Source organism: Accipiter gentilis, chromosome 4, assembly GCF_929443795.1.
Source record: "Accipiter gentilis chromosome 4, bAccGen1.1, whole genome shotgun sequence".
In the NCBI taxonomy this organism is placed as follows: Eukaryota; Metazoa; Chordata; class Aves; order Accipitriformes; family Accipitridae; genus Astur; species Astur gentilis.
Window position 1 is genome coordinate 26175967 of NC_064883.1, and position 25041 is coordinate 26201007.

Sequence of the window (25041 nt, forward strand, 5' to 3'; positions counted from 1 at the left end):
TTGCCTACTCATCAGCATTCATGTAGATTCAACATGATTGCAGGGTGGGACATCCTACAGCTGTTTCTGAAAGAACATCACCTTCCATTTAGCCTAATTAGAAGCTTCCTTAAAACACCTGTCTAACTCTTCTGGTTTTAATTTTGCATCTCTAGTACTAGCTTAAATATTCTCAGCCTTTCATAGGTTGCATAATTTATGAACAGAAAATATGTAGAATGAAGGAAACCTGTATAATTTTAGAGCCGTGCACTTTTTACTGCATTTCATTTACAGTATAGCAATTTACAATTGCAAATCCTTGAAACCTTTTACAGCAGATGAAAACATATGTAAATCATTTTCTTACCATTCAACTTTAAAGTAGAAAGGGTATTTTTTAGTCTGAAATGTTTGTTTTACTACACGTTTATGTGTTTCCTGTGACACACTGATTGTCTGGAATTGTCAGGATCTGTCCATCAATCTTGCATGTACATGTGGAGAAAAAGAAGCTGCACCCGTATTATTTTCACAGACTTCTTCATTGCTTATGAACACTGTATAGCATTGCCTTTGTGTTTCACCAGAACAGTTAACTCAAAGTACGTGTAACTCTGCAGACTCAAGGTCGACATGAGATTCTCTTAACACCACCAGTCTCTTAACCCTAAGCAAGGTAACCGAGCAGTTTCAGAAGGAAATGAGGCCATCTCGCCTAAGGGACGAGCATGTTATGAAAGATCTGTCTAATGACCTATGAAAGTTCAGGCTAACGACCTATGGCCATCTGCGATCTTTCTGCATGAATCCTTTGACAAATTCTAGATAATCACAAACTGGTAGGGAATGTGCACAGATAGTCAGTAAGAAGTTATATGCGTAACCCCTCCCTTTCCCAGAACACATGAAATGTTAGCCAGAAATGACAAAATATTAATGACAAAGTAGTCGCACAGAAGTGCTTTGGTAGCTGATCATACAGACAGTTTATACCCCAAATTCCATAGGAGTTGGGGTGCTGCCACCACACCGAGAGAGGGCAGCAGCTCTCCTCATTCAATACTATTAGTCAGGGAAACACCAACCTGATGGAGGGACGAGCTGTGTGTCCCCCGTTGTGTTCATTTGATTGAGTTGCCAGAGTAGGATTGAAAAACTTTGTCCAGTTGAAGGCTACAAGTTGAAGCGATGTTAATTGGCTGGTACCCCAGCCTAGCTGACAGGACTGCTTTGTTTTTCCCTCAGGAGGATCAAGAAGAGCTGGGATAGGTAGAGTAAGCTAGCCAAAGAAAAACATTGCCATCTAACCTCCCAGTGCTCTTGGAATATGTGCTTTGTTTCCTGCTTCTTTTAAAAAAAAACATGTAGAAAAATGGTTCGTATTAGTTGAAAAATCTTTCCAGTGTATTTTATGGCTGTAGTAAGCTTCACTTACTTCTTGAAATTTGAGGAGATGTGTTAGGGGAACATTTTTTTTTCTCCTGGTTACATCCCAGAGTCATTGATTTTGCAGAACTGGTATAATAATTTACTCTTTGACTAGTTGAGATATACTGATATATCCACATGAAAAGGAAAAAAAAAAAAAAAAAAGATTATTTTTCAAATTTGACTTGTTATTTAAATGAATGCAGGTTGTTGCTTCCTTTCTCATTTCCTTTCTGTTTTGCTGAATTATAAAATAGATGAATATCCAAAGATGAGAATTAACTAGTTTTGCTTTTGGAATGTGGAAAATCTTTCTGCAGTTTGAATCTAGTGAAATCTTTGCAGTGAAATAAAAACCATAAGCTCTGATGGTAAGAGGTGCAGTAGGAAAGGACATAATATACCAGAAATATGCTTTATGTCTGTTTAACTTGCATAACTGCAGTATGAATCCTCAAAAAATATAGGTTGTGCAAACTGTGGATAGTGAAACATTCCCTATAATCAGTTGAAGGTTCAAATAAAAATGTAGAAAAAGCCTGTGAATAATAAAAATTATGCACTGTTTTGATGGGAAAGGAGCATCTCAAAGTTTATTAATGTTTGAGCAATGAAAAAATACACTAAGAAACTGTCTCACTTGGGTTTGGGTTTCAGCCAAAGCATAGAACTTTTTTTCAAGCTTGATTAAACATTCACAAGCATCCCTTAAGTTTTTAGAATTAAGTAGGAATAAAATTTAAGTCAAACTGTTAACTCGGATGATTCGGTTTCACTCACATTTATAGGCTAGCTGTTCCCTAACATATTAATACTTTTAAAAATGAAGTATCACTTCTAGAAACTACATATGGTGGAACACTTGAGCTTGATAAATTACTCTGGCCCAGTGTCTCTGCACAACTGGATGTTTATATAGATCTTGTCATTTTTAAATGACAGGTGCAATGAAAAAAAAAATAGTAACATCTAAATCCCAGTCAACATTATCACATTTAGTGAACTGGATTTGCATTTTTTTATTCCCCGCTCCCCCCCCCCCCCCGCCCAAAACAAAAAAAACCAACCCCAAAACCCAAAAAACCCCAAACCAACCCAAACCTAAAAAGCACACTACCATGAATGTTCTTCCTGCATTTATAATTGTGTTCAGACTTGAATAAAGTTCAAAAAAATGGCTGGGCAAAATAATTTAATTTGGAATTGCATGGTTTTGTGTGTGCATGTCTTTTTTGTTTGTTTGTTTTTTCCCCACTGATTGTATATTCAACCTAAAAGATGATGTTAATACATTTCTTTCTAAATCCATAGTTTTAGAAGAAATTGTACTAGTGGCTACCAACATAAGAAATGATGATTACACCCGACTCCTCTCTCCCTGTTGACCATCAAAGGTAGCGATGGGCTCCGTCTGATCACAGCCTTGCTGCTTTGCCAATTCTTTTAGTATCCGATTTCCAAATGCAGCTACAACAGTCAGTTTTCACTACGAGCCAGTGAAAAACCCTGAGCCTGCTATTGAGCCACTTTAAATGACAACAGATCTGGTGTCATTGGCACATGAAAGATGTTGTTCTTCATAGTGTGATAACAACTCTTCTCATGGTCCTAAGTACCTCTAGTTAAAAGAAAATGGTAAAAAAAAATAATAATCCCATGCTAAATACCTTATTCAGCTGTAAAATATTAATCATTAGTAGCATGTTGTTTTCTCTTTCATATTTAACCATTGTTTTAACTTTAGCCTGGCATTTTCCTTCCAGGATCAGGTTTTTACTTGCTTGGTATACAATAGAGTAAGTTCTTTGTGTCTCTGTGGTCATATATTGATGTCTTTTTGGATATTACTATGCAGCCACTGCAGTCAGCTTCTTACACAGAAGACCTTTACCAGGATTTAGGGAGGCCAGAGGAAAGAGATGTTTAAGTAAAGAATGTTTGCTTTTTTGTGTCACGTTGGTTCTCTCAAGACTACTTAGCTGAGGAAAGCACAATGCCTAGACATAGTATTAATTACTATACAGCAAAACAGCTTAGTCTTGCTTATCAATTTGCATATTCTACCTTAATGTATTAGCAATTGAAGTCTAATTAACAAGGTACCTTGTCAAAACCATGAGAATTCTGTAATTAAATAAGTTAACCAAGTTTCATGTTTAACTAATATACTGCACTAAACATAAAAGCATGCTCCATTGAATTTTAATGTATATAGTGAATCCAGATAAGAGGTACCGATATCTGTGATTTATTTTGTACCTTAAGATTTAACTGCTCAGATAACCTCTTTATATTAGGAAGACCTTTACTATGGAGCTCTACTGCCATGGTGCTTCAGCAAAGACGCATTTCATTTTGGTTTTGTACAGTCTGAAAATTGGAGTAATACGTATAATCATGTCTGAGGCTAATATGATAGGATAAATGTGCCATGAAGTCTGGAAAGTGCCAAGTACAGTTCAAAAGCAATGTTTACAACTGCGATAAGTGACCCGAAGAGTTAAGCGTAGTGCTTTGTGAAGCTATTCTGGACTAGGAAAAAAGACTCTCAGATTATACTATTTTCTTATCAAAATAATTAATTGGAGTCAAGAAATGGAAAAGTGTGTGATACTGTTACGGTTTAAGTTGGTCTAATCCATACTGACTGAGAAAATGGTCTTTCACTTGGCAATAAAAATTTCTAGGAGACCTAAATAATTCATAAATTTAAATTTCATTTTCAAAAACAAATTAAGTGAAAGTTTAAGTATTCTTTGTTTTCAGTGTATTTAAAGCACTGAATACATTTTATTTTTTCCACACATTCATAATTAACTTTCCAGTAGAATTGATCTTTTAAAAATATATATTACTTTCATAATCTATCAGCAGCCTATGTACAGGTCTCATCTTTAATATGATATAGTTTATTCTCTTATAGGTGGTTTCCTTCATGGTTCTGAGTTTGATTAAGAAGGGAAGGGCCTGCCTCATCTGTTACCTGTATTCTAGAACTTTCTGTCCATCTGAATAACCTGGCTTCCAGTGAACCATACCAGTGCTTCTTTAAGACTCCTTGTACATCCAAATACAAATTAGTCATAGTTGCAGTATTAAACCATTGCATGATATTCAACTTAACGTTCTCTTATTGTTGTTCTTCTTACAACAGCTAATTACACTATATGTGATTTTGCGACTGACCTCTGCGGGTGGAAGCCACTAAGCATAGGTGATGCTGACTGGAACAGAATGAAAGAACAGGCTCCTCTTGACAGGAAACTCCCTGGCAGAGGTCACACAACTAATACTGGACGTGGTGAGATTTATTGTTGTTATTATTACTATCATCATCATTGTTATCATCATCATCATTATAGTGCAGGTAAATTAGTAAATTTTGTCTTGGAAAAATAGAGCGAGTGTAATATCCTTTGAACTGCTGTTCTTCCTTCAGCCTATAGTTGCCATACAATGCATTCAGCTGGAAAAAGTTTATTCCAGTAGAGGGCTGTTTTAAAGTATTTTTCCAAAATGAAAGCATCACTACAGCATACTGCATAAAACTAAAACTGCACAGCGTGTTTGTCATTGTCAGATAATGTTGGCAAATGTTCTGTGACTTTAATTTTATCAAAATGTATCTATTACACTGTTTACTTTAAAATCTGTGTTATAGTCCAATACCCCTTTAAGATAATTTTTTTTTAAATCATGTATATTATCTTACAGACAGACTTCCACACTTCTCTCCCATGTTCGTGTTAAAGGAACGAAATATTAAGTATTCCACCTTGAGCATTCAAAAGTAGAGCAATTCCAGGATTAAAAGTTGCCTGAGCAAACCCTAGTGGGGTGCGAGTATGTGTGTGCATGCTATCTAGTAACTCTAACTGCACAATCATGTGCCTTTTTTTCCATTGGTCCCAAAGTGATGAAGTGCACCAAAGTTGCTATTAACTTTCTCAGCAGCTATTCGATATTTCGTTTTATTGTCTCTGTAGGGTGGCACTGGATCGGCATTACTGCGTTGTCTGCAAACATTACTGTGCCACAGCTTCCAAACTCTCACAGCTCTGAAGAAGGGCACCGATATGCCTGTGCCTTCCCCATGTGGGTTATTCTAGGTGCTGGTGGGATCTGAGGTGTAATGTGGTCATAATGAAGGCTGCTGGTAGAAACATCTGCTCTGCAGCCTAAGCAGCATGTTAAATTAGCCCATAAGGAACTATGTGCTGCTGCACTTAAGCTGCTTTGATACCTGAATTATTACAAGATAGGTTCACATTTTTATATGTTGCTGCAGGTTGAAGCCTCAAGCAGATCTTAAAGTTACCATGCAGCACCTCTCAAGGCCGGTAATGATGCATTCCCCGTATAAGCTAGTGCAAAGGTCTTTCTGAGGTGGTTTTGTACCCATTTATCACTGTTCCTGCTACAGCCACATCACGGCTTTACCATTAGGCTTCCAGAATTTGAGCAAGTTCTTGCCGACATTAAATCGAGGTCCTTCTGGTTGCAACAGTTCCTTGTGGTACTGCAGAGTGTTCATCTCTTCTCTCCTGGGGAGGGCGGCAGCAAATTTTGATTAATGAAGATCTTAACAAGGCTACTGTAGAGCCTCAGCTGCAAATTAAAAGAGGATCCTTTGAAGTACCCTTGCATTCCAATGAGGGGAGCTTCCCTCGTGCTGCAGAGCACAGCACGCCTGTTTGTACAAGGAGCTGTAACGGTCACCTCTTTGTGCCAGCCTTGCTAAAGCGATGCAATTATTCACGTGGGGCTGGACCTAACCCTCCGCTTCATTACGTATCCATGGGAAATAAATGGCTAAGGAGTATGACTGTGGCAGCACAATAGCTGATTTTCCAAGATGTAAGGCAATATGTGTAATATCGATGCGCAAACAAGACCGAGCCTTTAGTGTTGTTTTGCATAGACTTTCATGAAAACGTCTCAGTATTCAGTGAAGGCAGCACTGACGGCATTCAAAATATGCTGCTTTAGGGCCCCTTGAAGATGTTTATCCTTTCCTACCTTTGTCTGAAGCACATCTGCTGTAGTTCAAATCCAAAGGCAGTTCGTTTGCCAGAGTTCAGATTAGATCTTTAATTAAGCTTTCATCCCCACTAGCACAGACAACAATGTCAAGTCTGTGGACCCCATGAGAAAATATAGCTTATTCCATTGGCTCGCATGGTCTGCAACATTGTTAGCATGCTTAAAACTGGCTGGGCTGCGCTGAGAGCGAATGCTGTACCCTAAAGGAAATTAATTTTTGTTCTAAATCCTGTTTGAAACATTATTTAAGCCAATTAAAATGCGTCCTTAAGGGATTCCAGCTGAAGTCTGTGCTCTTTGATCTCCAGGGTGCTCTGTGTTGCAGGTCCCGCAGTCCCTTCGCTGTCCCCAGCCTGCATGGAGAGCGGACGGGTACCGTGTGAAGGCGGTGGGAAGTAGTTGTAGTGTTTGGAGGATGGAGGTCTAAGGTTTCTGCCTGAAGAGGGCAGGTAGAAAATACATCCAGTGGGTCTGCACAGTAAAGCCCTCACAAGCAACTTCTGAACTCCCTTTGCAGGGCTCTGTATTTAGTTTGTCAGGTTTAAGTGTTTGCAGGCACCACGACAGGGTAGCCTTAGCAATGGCTGCCCAAATACCCTTTTTTTTTTGCTCCCTCTTTCCTCAGCTTTGGACTCAGTCATGTTAATTTTACTGCGGAAGAAAGAAGCAGGAGCGCTTAGCAATTCTATTTTGTCTTTCCCTAGACAGTGGTTGTCACAGCCTGTTACAAGACCCTCCTCGTTATCCACAGAGACTGAACTGATGGCAAAGCTGTTTCATTTGTGTACTTTTATAAATAAGCTTTATGTGCCTCATGGAGCACATAGTTACCTGAAGTAGCTATTTGCTATTGGAGCATGACATATTTCTTATATTTCTTTGATTTTTGTTTACAGGAGCATTCATTTACTTCAATGGATCGTGTCAGATGAACACAAAGATGGCCACGTCTCATCTGGGCAGCCCTTTCCTTGTCAAGCTGTCCCCTGGCCTTTCCTGCTGTCAGGTAACAGTTTGATATTGACTGTCCCCACCTTTGTAAGCTATCACTCACCTGATGTGTAGATACAGTATTTTTCTTGCTGTAAGTCTTGCTGCTGAAAAACTGGCTCCGTTTCAATACCAGTGAAAGGAGTTACAGACTAATTCTTTGGGAGGAGGGAGATGCAGCAGGCTTTTTACCGCTTTGCTGCCAAATTCTTCTCTGATTATTATTCTTTCCAAAGCATCCACCAGGTGACTCAGATTTAAGGTTGTGCTTCAGGTTTTTGTATGCTGTGACAAACCTGGCTGGACAACAATATCAGGGCCGTATCAACTCACGGTCAAAGCAGCCTGCCCTTTGAGCAAAAGCTGATGAAGAGCCATGCTGTCATTTATAGGCAGGAAAGACTCACATATGCAATGTCCCATAACAGGAGACTTGTGGTTTGAAGTCACTATATAGATTAACTATGTTGGTGTGACTGGAGAGAATTAGCTACCACGCTCCATACACGTACTAAATTTTAATTGATGGTTTGAGGAGGATGTTTTTTAAGCTGATCAGTGCAGTACTTGAGAGTTCACCTTGAAATGCCTTTTTTTTTTTTTTTTTTTTTTTTTTTTTGGGTGTCCTGTGCCTCTGCAGGGGAATGCAAAAGCAATCAGCCAGTATGGCTGTTGATCTGAGAAACTAGAAAGCTACCTGAAAAAAGTGGGTCAGGAGCGCTAAAACATAGAAAAGACTTATATGAAAGATGAAAATACAGTTTTATAATCAGAATGTTGGAATTTTCAACAAAATATGTATTTTTAAAACAGAACTTGGAGAAATATATTAAATGTATATAATTATATTATTACAGAAATATACATACAAGAAAACATTCCTAACTGTATTTCTATCTGTACTTTTGGCCACTGAATAAAATTACTAGATGCTGTACAATTTTATAAGTTCATTGGGGTTTTTTTCTGAAGCTTTTTTTGTTTTCTATTCCATAACTTTTCAAAGCTTATGCCATAGCGAGGAGAAGCTAAGTTGCGTAGTTATGATGTTATGTTTTTTCTGCTACTCCATAATGCCCCCTGGTTTAAGAAGTCACAGAGAGGAAAAGATAGGCAAATCTTGCCAAAATAATTTTATTGTGTTCAGTGGCAAAAAGAGGCTTTAGAGAAATAAAATAAAATTTGGATGGGTTGCTTAATTTTTCAGACTCAATATAGAACAGGAGTGTAATTTCACTTAGGAAAACTTTTTTCAAAAATAAAAATGTCAGAAAACAATGTGTGGAGGAACTGCACTTAGAAGGCCCAACAAATAGCAGAATTTTACTCCAGCAGGTCCTAGGCTTCCTAGGTTTTTTTCTAGCGTAAGGGACCTGAAACAAGTGTTGGCTTAGATAAACCTTTTGCACTTGAGACTGAAGCTGGCTTGGACTATGCACATCAATGAGTTCCCAGATCTCAGCTGAACAGTTGCAACTTGTAGTGGAAAAGGAGAAGTCTCTTAAACAACTTAAGAACAACACCTTGCTGTCATTTAATACACTCTTTCGGTTCTTAATCTTCACATGGCTTCTTAGTGTTGTAAAGAATCAGAAATAAAATAGATGCAGAATGAACTCAAGCAGAATGCTGCTGCAGGGAACACAGGTGGCCTCAGCATCCCATCGGAGCCCTGCGTGTTGCATCACTCCTGGGATACCAACAGGCTTTGTACACACAGTGCATTTGCTCAGGCAGTTTCGTATCTCTTTGTAGACTTTGATCCTGAGTAGATAAGCACCTTTCAGGTTCAGATTAATTTATCTTAGAACCCCTTAGGGCAAACTGGGCACAGCAGGTATGTGAAACAATGAATCGTTCTGGTTAGAACTATTGCAGAGTTTGGTCTGCATTCAAAATAAATACAAATACAGTGGGGATGTACATATATTTCTCTAGTTCAAAGTCAGAATGTAAACCATTTTTTATTTTTAAGTATGCACCTATTGAATGTTTTAAAGTTCCCAGATTCAACAAAAACTAGGGCAAGTTCTTATCCAGCTATACATGTCTGAAAAGAGAGTGTTTCTGAAGTCTGGAAGCCTGGCTTTCTGCCACATTTTCCCTGCAGACTTTTATTTCTGGGAAAGAGCAAGGAGTAGGGATTGCTCATTAGGATGTGTATTGGTGTGTTATGCTCTCTGCGTATGAATGTGAGATGTTGCCCTCTGTTGGATGTCCCACTGAGAGGATAAAAGGATCTACATAAAGAGTTCTATGTTTATTAATAGCTTTACAAGTTCTTTGGCTCCAGTTACTAAAAAAAAAAAAAAAACAAAAAAACAAAACAAAACAAAAAAAAAACGGAAGAAAATTGTAGTTAAGGGATGACAGTTTTCTATTGTGCCTTACTGGTTAATTGAGGCTTAGAAGTAACTTCTTTCTGCAGCTTCTTGTATCTGAGTCTTTCTGTAGATGATAGCTAGGAAACATCTTCATGTAGCTCAAGATTTTGGAGTTGTAGAAGAAAATTTCTAGTCTTAGATCTTTGTTCATAGCACTTTAATAGACACAGTAGTCTTTGTAAAGTAGAACATGCAGACATAGAGAAGGAGGGTAATTTTATTTCTTATGTAATGAAAACACTTTTTTTTTTTTGAAAAGCAGTTTGATAAACCTTACATCTAGATTGTTTAGGGTGTAGTTCTTCAAACAGCTCATTTTGAAAAGCGTTTGTATATCTGCTGCTTTGTATTTCTTAAGCATTCTGGTGGGGAAAACAAGTTACATAAAAGTCTTTTAATTTATTAATAAATCTTGAGATTATTTTATATAATACAATTTTCATGAGTGGGGAAAAAAGAAATGCAATGGGAAATTGAGAGACAAGTCCACTAGCCATGAAGCCAGAAGATACTAAAAAGTAACAGTGTGTTGTAATAAGAATATTACCTAACCACTGATCTACCTTGTATTATGTAACACAAGCAAAAAGAAACTCTCCCTTCACAGGTTACAGATGTTGTGTCTTTAGTGTATTTGCCAATTTTATGGATTAAATTTAGGGCCAGAAGTGAAAGGTAGTGAATCCAGATGCATGATGATTTTCAGATTATTAGTCAATGATTTGAATGTAAAGAGTTCTCAAATTCATCAGTCTTGTTCTTTGACTTCCTTGGCACGCTAACCGTCCACAGCTTTAACAGAGACTGTAATGTTATCACTTACTAAGAAAAGACTCCTCTCAGAGTCTGGGTACTCTTAAACTACCACTTCTCTTAAAAAAAAAAAAAAAAAAAAAAAAAATTCTTTTGGGGACAAACAAGGAGGAGAGGTGTGGAAGGGGACATTGTTGGGGACGGAGCTGGAGACATACCACAGAAGGAGGTGGTCCATGCTCAGGAGGTATGGCTCTGAGAGGAGTGCAGCGGTGGGTGCCCCATGCTGGGTCAGGGACACCCCGAAGAGACTGTGGCTGTGGGCAACACATGCTGGGGTGGGGACACCCCGGAGGGACCGTGGCCTGTCAAAGCCCTGAGCTTGAAGCAGGGGAAGAAGAGTAAGAAGTAATGACTGGAGAAGGGGAACATGTAGAGAACACCAGAACAAAATCATTACTCACGTGCCCAACCTCCTGCTCCACCTGTTGCTTCATCAATGGCATTGGGCCAGACTGAGTGCAACCTGCAGCAAAAATTAGGGAAACTAAGCCTAGGAAGGGAGCAGGCTAAGTGTTTGACTTAAAGTGGCCTGGGGAAGGGGGAGGAAAGGTGTTTGCTCAAATTTAAGTGTTTGCTTTCCTTTTTCTCAGAGACTAGACATTTGTGCTAATTCACAATAAATTAAATTAAGTAAAAATTACAGCACTACCTCTAAGGCTGTTTTGCTTGTTACAATCCCTAATATAATGCCTTTCCATGACCTGTACAGCCTGTTGTCAGCTGTGTTGCTCAAATAAAAGACTTGAATTGTCTCATATCTAACTGAAAGCTGGCTAACACATGCATCTGTGTTTGTCCTGAGGCTAAAGATAGGTTTTCTCATATTTGTTATTGTCTTGCAAAAAAAATACATAAGTTCCATTTTGGGCTAATAGTCAAATGATCTGTATTCTTTGACTGTTTAAAAGTTGATATAACATGAAAAAATAAACGGAAATTTTCTCTCTGTAGAGTGATGATCCAAGATTCACAGTGTAAGATCATACGAAGTTGGGCAGAGAACTGGGAAGGAAGAACTATTTTTACAGCTCTTGTTTTACCTTCATGAATATTTAACTATTATCAAGGCTTTTGCAGGGAAGTAAAGAGTCTGCAGATGAAGAAATTTTAGTCTTCTACTGCGTAAAGAAGGAGAAAGGACTCAGGGGAAGGAGAAAAAATTAGTCTTTGAAAAATCTTGTTTCTTCCCTGCAGTTCTGAGCTGAATTTAGTAGGGGTAGTATTTAAAAAAAAAAAAAAAAAAGGCATCAGGCTTACTTTGTATTGCAGAGGAGGCATAGTGAACTGGTATTCTACCGTTTTCTGATCTTTTCTGCTTATCTAGCAGGTTTTTTGTAGCCTTATTCACCTAGAGTTGTTGTTTCTTCTTCCCAATCAATCCACTTGTTTCAGGAGATCAATAGATTATTTTATACATCTGTCGTCAGATAGTTTCTATTTGTATTGATTGTGGAAATATAAGATCATAAGGTTTCTTTCATTCAGGTACCTCAACTGTTGCGCTTCTGAGATTAACATACTTATGAACCTGTCCTATTATCAGCATTTGTGAAGAAAAATAATCTTTGAGAAGTTTCTAAGTCCTTACTAAGCTAAAAAGAGTTAAGGGAGCTCATATCAGTCAGTCTGCAGCAGTTGATAGATACAAGTTAAAAGTAAGTTTTAAAAATAAGCTTTACTTTTAATTATGGTTTTATCTTTACACATAATACTTCTCCTCAACGTGTCATAGTTTCATACATCTCTTTTAGGCCAAGGCTGTGTTTAGACCTGTCATGCCATTCTGTGTTATAATGTATGTATATGAGTTGGTACTGAATTTATTGCTGATTGATGATACAGTTTTTAAACTGTTTCATTAAAAACTCAACAGGTAAGATTTTGGCACCAGTTATCTCGGGATTCCCAGCTTTCTGTCTTTAAGAGAACTGCATTGGATGGAAGTTTGGAAAAATTGCGTGACATTTCAGGATTGCCTGAGATGCAGTGGACAAAAGTAAATATTCCTGTAGAAAGTGCAGCTGAGGACTTACCTTTTCAGGTAATTGGAAATTACATTTACATTGCTTTCCAAAAGTTATTCTAATTTGACATTTAGAATTAATTTACTTTTATAATGAAATATAGAAAGAGAATTTCTATTCTTTAATGCTCATATAAAAAAAAGAATTCCATTCAGCTCTTTAAACAGATGTAGCTGTTAAAGAACATCATCATTGTATGAATTAGAATTTGTAACAAAAATCAAGTAGCAATAGTGTAGTAGCTTTTAAAAAAATGAACTTGCTATAAAAACTGCTGATCAGAGTGAAAGCCTAAGTCTGTTGGCTAAAGGCAGAAGTGCAGATACTTCAATCTGCAGCACTGAGCACAGAAACAATTAGCAGTTTTTGAGTTTAATTTTATTTTGACATAATCTCAGGCTGCTACACTTTACTAAAACTTAGAAAGGAACTGTTAGGGGAATCAGAAACTCAAATATAAGGATTCAGCAAATCAAAATTCCGGTTTTGGTCTCTTCATTTTATGTCACATTTATAAAATGGTCTAAAAGAAAGGGCACTCAATTCTCATTACCTCTAAGTTATGACTGAACTTTACTTCCTTTTATGATCTCCTGAATATTTCCTTGTATTCACAAATGTATCCTTACAATCCCTACGTTGACTGTACCACATGTTGCTGACTTCAGCAGGCATAGTATAGATGAACACAATTAAATGGATTTGTTAACCATCATATTTGGTAACTCTGAAAAGCTCATTTAAAAAGAAGTATAACTTTTAACAGTTCCAGCAGGAAGACAATTCATTCAAGTAGTGATGGCTTTTACCAGTTTAGACTGAAGCAAGGTCATCTGGGTTGCATAACTTTTCATAAGTAAAGGTAGTTATGGCTTTGACAGTTGAGAAGTAAACTTCTGACTTTGATCAAATCTCAATCATAGTTTTTGCTGGCTGGTATTTGGAGTTGGTCGTAGGTGGTATTTACTTCCTGTACAGATGTGATAAATTATAAAGGAATATATATATGTCTTTTTATCATGTCACCTTTGACGAGCTAGCTTATTTATTTTTCTTTACAGATTATTTTACGAGCTACTATTCTAACAAAAAATGCTACTGTTGCTGTTGATGACATCAGTATAACAGAGGAATGTGGAGTTGTGAATAAATCACTTCTAGGTGTCAGCCAAGAAAGTGAAGGCAAGTTCTGTGGTTTTCAACACGTTTTCCCCAATATCTGTTATGTATAACCATGATTTGACTGACAACTTTAAGATACCTTTAAGAACATAGGGGATCATCTGAGGAAAAAAGACTTTCATCCTGTGTTACACAGTAGCTGCTAAGTAGTTTGCACTAGTTCTGCAAAGTGAGCTGTGGTGGGAATTTCCAGATACCACTTACTGCATAGCACCTGCCCACATTTACACTTGGCTGCAGAGATAGAAGCAAAGCATCTTATACCTTCCACTGAAGAGCAAATTCCAGTGCATTATCTTTAGGGCAAGAGGGTTATCCCATCATTACTGTCAAATACCTAACATACAGTAAGTTCCCACCAAACTTGTCCGTGTTATCACACTGTAGTCTTGAAGTGCCAACGAATGGAAATATAAAATAATGTAACCTTCTGTCAGACTGCTGCTTGTGGTCCTCTTGACTATTCATGACTACTCTTTTAAAATGGCATGGACACATGCGCAATCGGTGGTAACGCTGATGGGTTATACACAGCAGATGTCTGAATTTTTTCTTTATTGGAAAACTTAAAGGTATAGCAGAAAACTTCAGTGTTGTGTTTTTAAGGCTTCTCTGACGCCTATGCACAGGCTGACTGACGGTAGCTAGGTATTTGAAGAAACATTAATTTGCTTTAATTCTTTTCCCTACAACCCCCCTATTCACCCATCAGTCACAAAGATATTATTTTTAGAGGGCAGTGCATTTTAAAGCAAGCTCTGTCTGCGTAGCAGTATGAGTATCTAAAAAAGCTAAGTTAAACAAAAGAGATGAAAAGCTGCATGCCAATTGTCTCACTTGGTCTCTTTCCAGAAATCTACTGAGGTAAAACCAGTAGTCCTTGGCTTTTTGTTTCTCCATTCATTGAAATCTGGAGTGTTTTCTAATGTCTAGATTGAAGTGCAAGCTAGTAACGCGCAATGTCAAACTTTTGGCTCCTTGGAACATTCACTGAGCTGACTGCAGAGAAACCACTGCTACAGCAGAAAGCTTTTGTGGAAGACCTGCTCCTGACTGCAGGGGTAACAGCAGGGTGCTCTACACAGCACATCGCCTCTGAACTGGAGCCTGGATGTGTAACTTTTAGGTGGTTTTGATTAAAAAAATTTAGTGTAAGAGCACCAGACATTAATATCAGCTGTGTATCTTTTCAATCGTAATATAATCTATCTCACCTCATAGGTGATGCTGTGTTCTTTATGCTGAGTACATTACTATATTCAAAGATGATAAAAAGCACTTAGAATTTTATAAATATATGTTTTTATTTCTATTTTCTTTTCTGACTTTTAAGGGGAAACAGAATTTGCAGATGCTAATTCTTCATCTTATTATTGTCCACCGGGACTTTTTTCGTGTGAGGATGGACAGTGTATTTCGTCTGACAAATTTTGTGATTTTACACCTGACTGTTCAAACAGCCATGATGAAGCTAAGTGCCGTAAGTGAAAATTAAAAAATCTACATTGTTAGGCTCCTGTGACTATGTTTGTTTGTCCTATTTTCCAGGCTTTCATGACTTCATAAATGTTGTAATTTAATTAAAAGTAAAAGCTCTTGAGAAAGAGTTATTTCATTTTGATTCTATTCTGAATTTTTCCTCTTTTAATTTCTGTAGCAACTACTTCCCTCTTAGCATTAAAACCAGAAAAAAGGTCTTTGATTAATTATTTAGTAGGAAGTGTTGCTTAAAATACCACATTTTATTTCACAGCTCTTAAGATGCTAAATATCAGGTACAGTGTTATACTGAATAAAATCTTAATCTGTGAGATATCGAAAGCTGATTCAGGAAGCCATTGTAAAATAAACCAAAAAGAGCTTGTGCTTACACTTTTGCACACATGCTCTCACAAATTTATGCTAAAAAAAATGTGAGGAAAATAAGTTACGCTTGTGCAAACTTGGGAATTCTGTGGCATCACTGTGTGACATGCCTTTTCCTAAAGGGTAGATGGTCCTGCAATTAGACCTGAGAAACAGAGAGACAGGAAACATGAAAAATGCAGTGATCCAGACTCACATTCAAATTGTATGTTTTGTATACTTAATTTTGGTGTGGCTGGGTTTTCTCTGCATGGAAACTAACATGTGGGAAAGTAGAGGGAGGTGATGTGTCTGAGTCCCACTCCACTGTACAGCATAAGGGAGCTTGGAAATGTTTCAGGGCCTCTAATATGTAGCTTCAAAAGTCTTTCTGATTAATTCAATTACCTGCTTTGCATAACAAATCATGGTTATATTTTCCATCTTTGAAAATGCGTCTCTCGCTTTTGCATTAAAGTATCAACTATGCTATAAAAGTTGTGATGCATTTTCAAATGGAGTTGCCATGAGCAATATTTAGTTCAGGCTTTGTTTTTGTGGTTTGGTTGTGTTTTTTTTAAGTAGAGCATGATGGTTTCTAACATTCCCACAAATAACAGAAATATTGTAGACAAGATCCTTATAGTATTTTCTGACTGTGCTGTGTTATGCATCACAAAGCATAAACTTCTTCAGAGGCGCTAATACAATCCAAAATCCATGCTTATACTTTATAGTTTTTATTAGGAAATTTGAGAGGTGCTGCTCAGATAAACAAAAATCTGTCTGCCTTTTAGCAGATAAATGAAATAATTACAGCTTCTATTTCTATTCATGCAATTTCTCTGCAGTTCTAGTATTCAATCTTTCTTGGCTACAACACTGGTGTGCAGTGGTTTAGTTGTTTAGAAAGATTTGTATCCAAAAAAATACAGAGCTTGAAGTCAGGAAACTGCATTCTGTTTTATTAGGTAACTGTCCGATTAGCTAAAACCAGAAATAACTATTAAATGTTTACTAGGCAGATTATCTTTCCTCTTGTGGGCCAGAGTGAAGTTGGGGAAAAAATTCTGCTGTTACCATGGAACAGTTGAGGTTAGAAGGGGTCCTTGAAGCTCATCCAGTTAAAGCAGGGTCCACCAGAGCAGAGTGCCCAGGACCTTACACAGTCAGGTTCTGAATATCTCTGCGGATGAAGACTACACAGCTGCTCAGGGCAACCTGTTCCAGTGTTTGACCCCCCTGACAGTACAACAACCACAAGTGCCTATTGCTTCTACTCATTTCACTGTGTACCACCGAGAAGAGTTTTTACTACTTTACTCCCTCCCTGCCCATGTTACTCACATTAAAAATCTTACTGTACTCTACTGCTTTTTGAATTACTTCATGGTTTTTGTACTTCTTCTCAAAATGTGCTTACACTTCCTATGTATTATTGGGTTATGACAGTCTGGATTGCTCTCCCACTACCCTTAAACTCAGACACTGGGATTTTGTTCTTTGACCAAATAACAAGACTTCCAAATCAACAGTTTAATTAAAAACTTTCCAAATACATTTAGTTGTATGCAGCATTCCTTTCACTGCTCTGGGATAGCAGTTAACTGGTAGCTTTTAATAAAGAAAACTAAAATCTACTGTTTTCACTTCAAAAATGGTTATTTATATTTCAAAACAGCCTTCCTTTTAGCTATTCAGCCTGTGTTTCTATGACAACGTTGTACCTAAAAATGAAGACAAATGTCCAGTTAGGTTTTAACCAGTCCTAGATTATCCTTAATCACAAGCTTCCTATAGGGCAACTGATTTTCTTTTTTCTCTAATTATATCACTGAAGAAACTTGTATAATACCGAAGTCTCACTTGCCCAGATGATACATTAACAATGCCATGCTAAAGGTTAAACTATGGAGCCTTTATATTTATGGTGATATTCACTCCAAATATATTGCTTACTTATAAATCATTGTTGTACTGCTGAGTTGGCTCAGTGTGTGCTAGCACTGCTGCTTGTAATGTTGGAAGCAGAATGTAGGTACACAAATGTCTCTGCAAGTAGTTTGGCAAATTGACTGTTTCCAAGCAATAAACTTGCCTTTCAGCATGTTAGTCTGGTAGTCTAAGCATTAGAATAGCTCTTATAATTCTCAAATGGTATGTCACCATCTTCGCATTTATGTAGTGTACCATTACTTTCTATGTTTTATTATGTATATTCTTGCAATTGGATGCAAGTATTTCATTTTTCTCAGCTACTTTTCCTAATTTCTTAGCTTGGCTAAGCACAGATGTTTTGACGACTTCACCACCTACAACTACATTGTTCCTTTCATCAATATTAACATTTTTTTCCCCATGATGTTCCATCTGCTGGTTATTGTATGCTCCTTTACCTTGTTAATACAAGTTTTTCCTCTTGGTATGAGAACCAAGCAAAAATATGACACGGGCTTAAAATATCTTTCAAAATAGTTTTCATTTAAATCTTTTTATCTTAAATTCCAGCAAGATGATTTCTTTAGATGCTTGGCTCCACCATGTCCCCTGAACAAGCAGGGTCTCCATGCAGTTTTCTCATCTCTCAGCATCAATCCTTGAATCATCTCTTGATTTTCATTACCTCTCAAATGAGTTGCTCTTTCTGTCAGAACTGGAAGAATTCAGTAGAAGATCTCCACTTCTTGGACTGTCTTCCTTATCTCAGTGTAGATTTCTGAGCTCCCCATTCTGCAATAAACTGTTACTTCTCTTCATATACAAGACTGTCAGTCAGTGAATTTGTTTGCTCCGCTTTGGTCTTAGAACCACATTCATGTTCTTGATACTGACACTTGTTGAGATTATTCTTTCTTTTAGTTGCATTTTACAAAAACACATCCTGGACTGAAAAAATCCTTCAAATTTATCCTGACTATTTGAGAAAAGTAACCAAAAAAAAAAAAAGTATTAAATGTTCTCTTCCTTGAGCGCTGCCACACCTGAGTATTAGCTCACAGCTTTTCTTCTACAGCTGAAGAATTTACTATGGCTATAAAGTATTATATATGACTTCCATGCATTAAAGCAGAACAGAGAAGCGACTGCCATTTACAAGCTGCAGATTTACAGCAGTGACCTAACATACCTATCACATTGTGTGTTTGTTCTCTGGAAGATGAATGTACAGTATAATTTCTAAGGTCTACATCCTATGCATTTCGTGCAGTCTAAATGCTCACTTTTCCGACCTAAGAATGATGATGATGGAATCGGGAATAAGATCAGATTGGAAAGTAATCTGGTAACATGAATGTATTCCTGGTATTCTGCCTGACCTTTGGAAATTCATCCTTCATGCTCTGTTTTTTGTATTTTTTTTTCCCCTGTCTACTTATGGTGTGGATTATCAGAAATAATGATATGGGTTTATATATAAAATAAATATGAAATAATTTACATTTGGATTAAAATATAACATATACACATAATATTGTTTTGTACTTATGTCTTTATAAATGAAATATGCATTTAATAGTTATTATTTCTATGTTGCACAATCTAGGGCAGCATAAGGATGATAAAGCTAGTCTTAAGTAATTAATAAACTGGACATAATCTATATGTTAGTACAGAGTTCTATGTAGCTTAATTTGATTTAGAAGGCAAAGGGAATGATGCATGTGTCATTTCTTAAAAACCTACTTTTGTGACATAATTGTTTAACTATAAACATTATCGGGTTTCTAATGGCTACCTTTGTATAAGTAATAAAAATTTCCTTAGTATTGTAAGAAACATTCCCCATATTACCCATTATTAATCTCTCCAAAGCATAAAAATTCTTCCATGGTTATAAGGCAACTCTTCCAAAATCTCATTTTTAGAGTCAAAATCTTGCATATAAGACATGTCTGTCTTATGTGTTTGCTACTCCTTCATTTCAGCCAGACAAATCAGTTGTTTTTTAAAGGTGAGTCCAGGAACAACAGCCAGATCATAAGTATGGGCTTAAGTTCAAGGAGTGAAAAGACTGTCAGCTTGTAAATTGGAGAAGGGACCTAAGACTGGAAGTGCATAGACAACTGCAAACTTACGATCAGTCTGAGGAAGTTAAATGGGGAAGGAATGGGACTACAATGCCATCTACAGAGACAGGAAACCACCTTTGGCCGTGAACAAGGAATAGCTCCAAAGTTCTGCGTTGCTTGCACTTGCTGGTGTGGGAGAGAAGTAACTGGGGAGCTGGAGGAAACCAGGGCAGGAAGGACCCAGGCTGCCGGGGGGAAGGATTAAGACCAGCTGGTCAAAGAGCCAATGATTCAGTGTCAGGAGAGAGAACAATAATGAAAGATTAAAAGTTTGGCAAGAGAGAATAAACCAAGGAGAAGATGGGAATGAAGAATACAGATGTGGAACAGTGATGGTTTGGGAAGGGTCAGTATGAAGCGTGGCAGTAAGTGGCAGAGAACTGAGACCACGTGAGAGGACTTGGAGCAAGGAGCTCTCTGGGGAAATGAGGAGAAACAGTGATGATTTCCAGCTTTCCAGTAAGACTAAGACTGAGGTAAGAGGTCAGAGAAGAACGGTTGTGGAATAGGCAAAAGGGGAGATAAGCTGTGGAAAGGAAGAACACTGAGGAAAGAGCAAGGGCGTTTTTCTGCCAGAGACCACACACACTTTCAGAATTTCTGTAGAACCCAGAAGTCATGCATCTGACTTTTCTATTTCTGTCAGCAAATGTCTATGTAATATTTCTGGGCAAAAAAAAAAAAATACATCTTGTTGTTGTATAGTTACACCTATCTAGTTTCTTGCAAATTATGCAGTGTGGCAACGAATATTGCATAAGCTTCAGTGGCAGAGAACACAGGATAAGTAAGAAGATAGCCTGAATAATGACCATCAGATCTTATCTTTGCTTAGTTCAGTAAAAACAGGAACTTTCCCCTTCAGTTATATAGAAGGAGCATTCTAATGGATGTAGGAAGCCTAGCACTTGTTAAAGAATACATAAATTTCTCTAATTTTATTTCACCTGGACCTGGGTATCCAACAGCCTAAATCACCAGGTTATTGTGTTGTTTAAGAGATTTAATTCTCTTCAGATTTCATTAAGGCTTTTGAATGGAGGAGAGATTTGGATGTAATTTGCTATCTTTCCAATGAAAAAGTCAATCAAATGTAATTTGATTATTTTGGAGGCTTTTACTACTTTAGGACTATTTCCCATATCAATATACTGCAATCACTTACATTCAGAACCTCAGAAGTTTTTGCAAATGACAGTATCATAGGAATCAAAAGATTTCCAGAAAATGTCAGGTTTAATAAACCAGTGTTTTTTGATGCTATTTCACTTAAAAATGCTGTTAATAGTTAGATAATTGCATATCTGCCTCACTGCACAGAATGGACTGCCATCAAAATCAGCGTTGTGTAGTGAAGATTATTCTGATATTATTTAGAAAATGAAATTGTAACTATTACATGTGACAATACAGTTATTTTCTGTGGGCAATATTTAGGTTAGATGCAGGGTTGATTAGTGTTGTGTGTGCACCCACAGAATTTTATTTCCCCCTGTAAAAATCTCAATCTTTACAAATCCTACGGTTAAGTTAGTGTTAGGAGACTTGTAGTGCAGTTGGCTTGTTAAAAATGTAGGTGCACAGTGAAATCACTAGATTTATTTATATCAAAATCTTTTCCCTCTGCCTATTTTGCTTCTCTTACATGCAAAACTCTTCCTCATTTCGTAAGAGATATACGCCTATGTGTTACAGACAAGTCATGTTTGTCTATTACTAAAAAACCCACATGACTGAAATCACAAGTAGGTCTGTTGCAATTTCATGGCTATTGCAGTGGATTTCCCAACAGAAATTAGCAGCAGACATTGTTCTGGAGTGCTTTGTTTCCTGCAGCCATCCTTACAGGAGATTACCATATCTGTCTGTCCTAAATAAATGTTGGATTTAAACTGTGATTTCGTATATATGAGAATATCATCATGCAAATTAGGTTAACATTCAACTTTTTACTCTAAATCTTTATGTGGAAGTAGTTTTCTTTTTTATTTTTGTTTTTATCCAAAACTATAGCATATAATATTTGGGGATGGAAAGTGAGGTAAGGGAGATTTCGAACTGGAATTTTGTGAAGATCAAATGTGTTCGACCTTCAAACAGCGACATGGTTTTTGTCTTTTTTCCCAGTTAGCATTGCTTATTACCGATGAACTTTTGTAATACTTTTTTTTAATTGACCAATATTCTTTTTTTTTTTTTTTTTTTTTACTGTGGAAATGAGCCCAGTGCATCTACAAAGTACAGTGTTTGAATGTGTATACATCATGACATTAGCAAATAGTAGCTGTGATAGAAAACATGAATATGGGAAGGCAGATGTAACACTTTTCAGTGTGTTTGTATTAACCCCCTGTATAAAATAATTTATTAGCATGAGTATGTCCAGAGTTAAACTGGTTTTCATTCCTAGATTTAAAGACTGTCTTCTTTATGACATCTAGCTCTAAGTTCCTAAATTTATCTTAAAATTACTGATTAAAAAAAAAGTGTAAAGTCTATTGGCATATTCGAGCCTTTTTAAACAACCTTTAAGTAAAGGAAAAAGTTGTAAGCCAGTAATGATGATGATATGCCTTCACCTGGATTTTTTTATGGTGTATTCTGCATAAACATACATGGGCCAAGAGACAGGGAGAGATTTTTGTGGGATATAGAGATTGATGAACTTGCAGTCTTGTAGAAATGTTAATGTCTTAACATTTGTTTTTAAATACAGTTTTCAGTAGGACTTCTTAAATTCTTTTTTGTGTCTTGTGGTAACAAGTCAGCCCAGAGAAAACTAACTCTGCTGAAGATGTAAAGGCAGCTTTTTCAAAACAGCAGTAAAGCCCATTACCATTAAATGCTATGCTCACAGTATGACTTTGGTTCCTTCATGATTATTGAGGGAGCTTGTTAAAAAAGATGCTAAAATGGGCAGCAAAGAAAAATATATCCATACAGGTGGCATGGATACTATTAGAAGTAAAAAAGCATCAAACAAATAGCTGGAGTAATGTCCAAATGGAAAAGGTAGAAAAGATGACAAATTCTGGTAGGTTAAATGTCAAAACACGGTAAGGATGACAAAACAAAATTTAAGAAAACTAGCAACATATTCCTCAAACACATGAGGAGAAGACAGCCTGGCAGAGTCTATAGGGCCACTTGATGCTTAGAGTATAAAGAGAGCATGTAAGAAAATAAGAAATAGGAGAAAGGCAGAAAATAAAGTACTAGGAGAGAAGGCAGATAAGTTTGTGTGTGTTCACCGTGAAAGAAACTGCAGAGGTACCCAAGCAACACCCTTTTTTTCTAGGATAATCTGTCTGAAATGGAAGTGCCAGTCAAAGAGGTTATGGGACAATTAGGTAATTGAAGTGTTATCAAGCATCAAGAACCAAGTCCATTTCACCCAGGCTCTACAAGCTTGCTCTATTCTTGTACCTTCCCTAGGTGTTAAATAGTTGGTTTGAGATTTAGTTGAAGGTTTCAAGGTTATTTTATCTCAATGTATTCATCCATGCTTAAGTTAAGTGTATGGTCTGGTGCATCCTTTCTTTTATGTTTTGTCTCTGTTACAAGTTACAGATACAAGAAGTCTGGGATCAGACTTAACAGTTTTATCTTGTTTATTTGCCTGTTTTGGTGTAACTAGCTGTGTCCAAGGTTTCTCATGTTCTTTGTTGCTGTCCTCCCAGGAATAGGGACAGTTTCTTCTATCAAGCAAAAAGCAAATCAGAAATAGCTCTCCATATTCTCTCATCATTATGTTCTGGTGGTGGATTTTCAGTCATTGCCATCATGACTAGATCCCTGAATATTTGCAAATATTTTTGTCTTCATTTTATACTATCAAAACATTCTATCAAAAAATTTCTTCCTTCTGTTTTTTTTGTCACATTTGATTTTCATCTTTTTATCATTGACATTTCTGACCCACATACACCATATGTATAATGGATTCATATTTTATTTGATCTCTTAGATGTTATTTGGTCTTCCCTATTTGTGGAATGATTTGGTTTTTTTGAAGCAGCATTAACAACAAGGCCGAGTTGGATGACGCTTTGAGCAACTTGCTGTAGTAGGTGTAGGATTTGGAACTAGATGATGTTTAAGGTCCCTTCCAACCCAAACCATTCTATGATTCTGTTCTATGATTCTAACTGTGGGTTTCTATGTGCTTTGCTTAATAATCCACAGAATCTTGTCTTTTTAGAAGCCCTAACCAAAAATAACACTAACTTGGCTGATTAGTAATTTTTTCATTCTTTCTAACAAATTATGTATAACTTAACGTGACACAGTTCATAAGAAAAAAAAAAATCAACCCCCCTCCTATATCTTCCATAAATAAACGTTTATGTAATCATATTCTCCAAGAGACTGCATTTGATTCTGAAATATCCATTTTCTATACCTTAGAGATATGGCCACTGGAACTTGTGGTAAGATGTTATAACACAATGGTAGATTCTGACAGTCATGTCTGAATATTTTTTTATTTATTCTATATGTAACTAATAAATTATTGCTTAAAAAAATCTTGAAATTATTTTCTTAATGTTTTCCATTAAAAGCCTGTTATAATTACAGGACTCAAAAATACCATTTTGTGATTTAATGAGCATTTTTTTAAAGTGCAGAATAGAAAAACTGATGTTTCTTGATTTTAACATAATAAATATTTGTCAATTCACATTTGCTCATACATGACACTCTTCCGCTCCTTTCTTTCCTTTATTTTGCATTATACAGATTTTCTAAAATATCATTGTTCTTTTAAATGAAGACCTGAAGAATGCAGCTTGAATATGTTTTTCAAATCTTTTTCACTGCAGTAATTTGTGTTTCAGAGATTTCCTCCTTTTACCAATATCATAGTGTCTCAGTAATACCTGATATTTAGCTTAATTCCTATTATAACTAGAGGAAGGGTTTTGTTATTATTGGTATGCTTGCTGAGATTCAGGAAATAAGGGATTTGACTTCTGGCTCCAGTATCGATTCCCTAAAAGATCTTGCAGAAGGCTTGTTACTGCTCTGTGTGCTCTATGTTCTTGCTGTGTAATGTGAGGACTGTGAAGTCTGTTTTCACCGCCTCCTCACCTGCTTTGAGTGCTTTGGCTGCGGTGCCTTTAGAGGGCAAGACTTGTTTTACTGAATACATTGCATACGATGATGGCTTGGTTGTTTCTGTGGGACTGCTGTTTTACCCAACTGTTTTAAAACAAATCCCCCAACTTGTACTCTGCCTCCCCACACCGCTTTCCTAGACTTCTTTCTAGAATATCA

General features: G+C 36.8%; 1 protein-coding gene across 1 annotated transcript in view; it reads left to right on the forward strand.

Annotated features, from left to right (window-relative positions):
* Positions 1–25041, forward strand: part of MALRD1 (MAM and LDL receptor class A domain containing 1) — a 291220-nt gene that overhangs the window by 37118 nt on the left and 229061 nt on the right. The window contains exons 10-13 of the mRNA XM_049798440.1: positions 4565–4711; positions 7350–7459; positions 12517–12684; positions 13729–13849. Coding sequence (XP_049654397.1) covers positions 4565–4711; positions 7350–7459; positions 12517–12684; positions 13729–13849 — 546 coding nt within the window. The remainder of the gene's footprint in view (positions 1–4564; positions 4712–7349; positions 7460–12516; positions 12685–13728; positions 13850–25041) is intronic.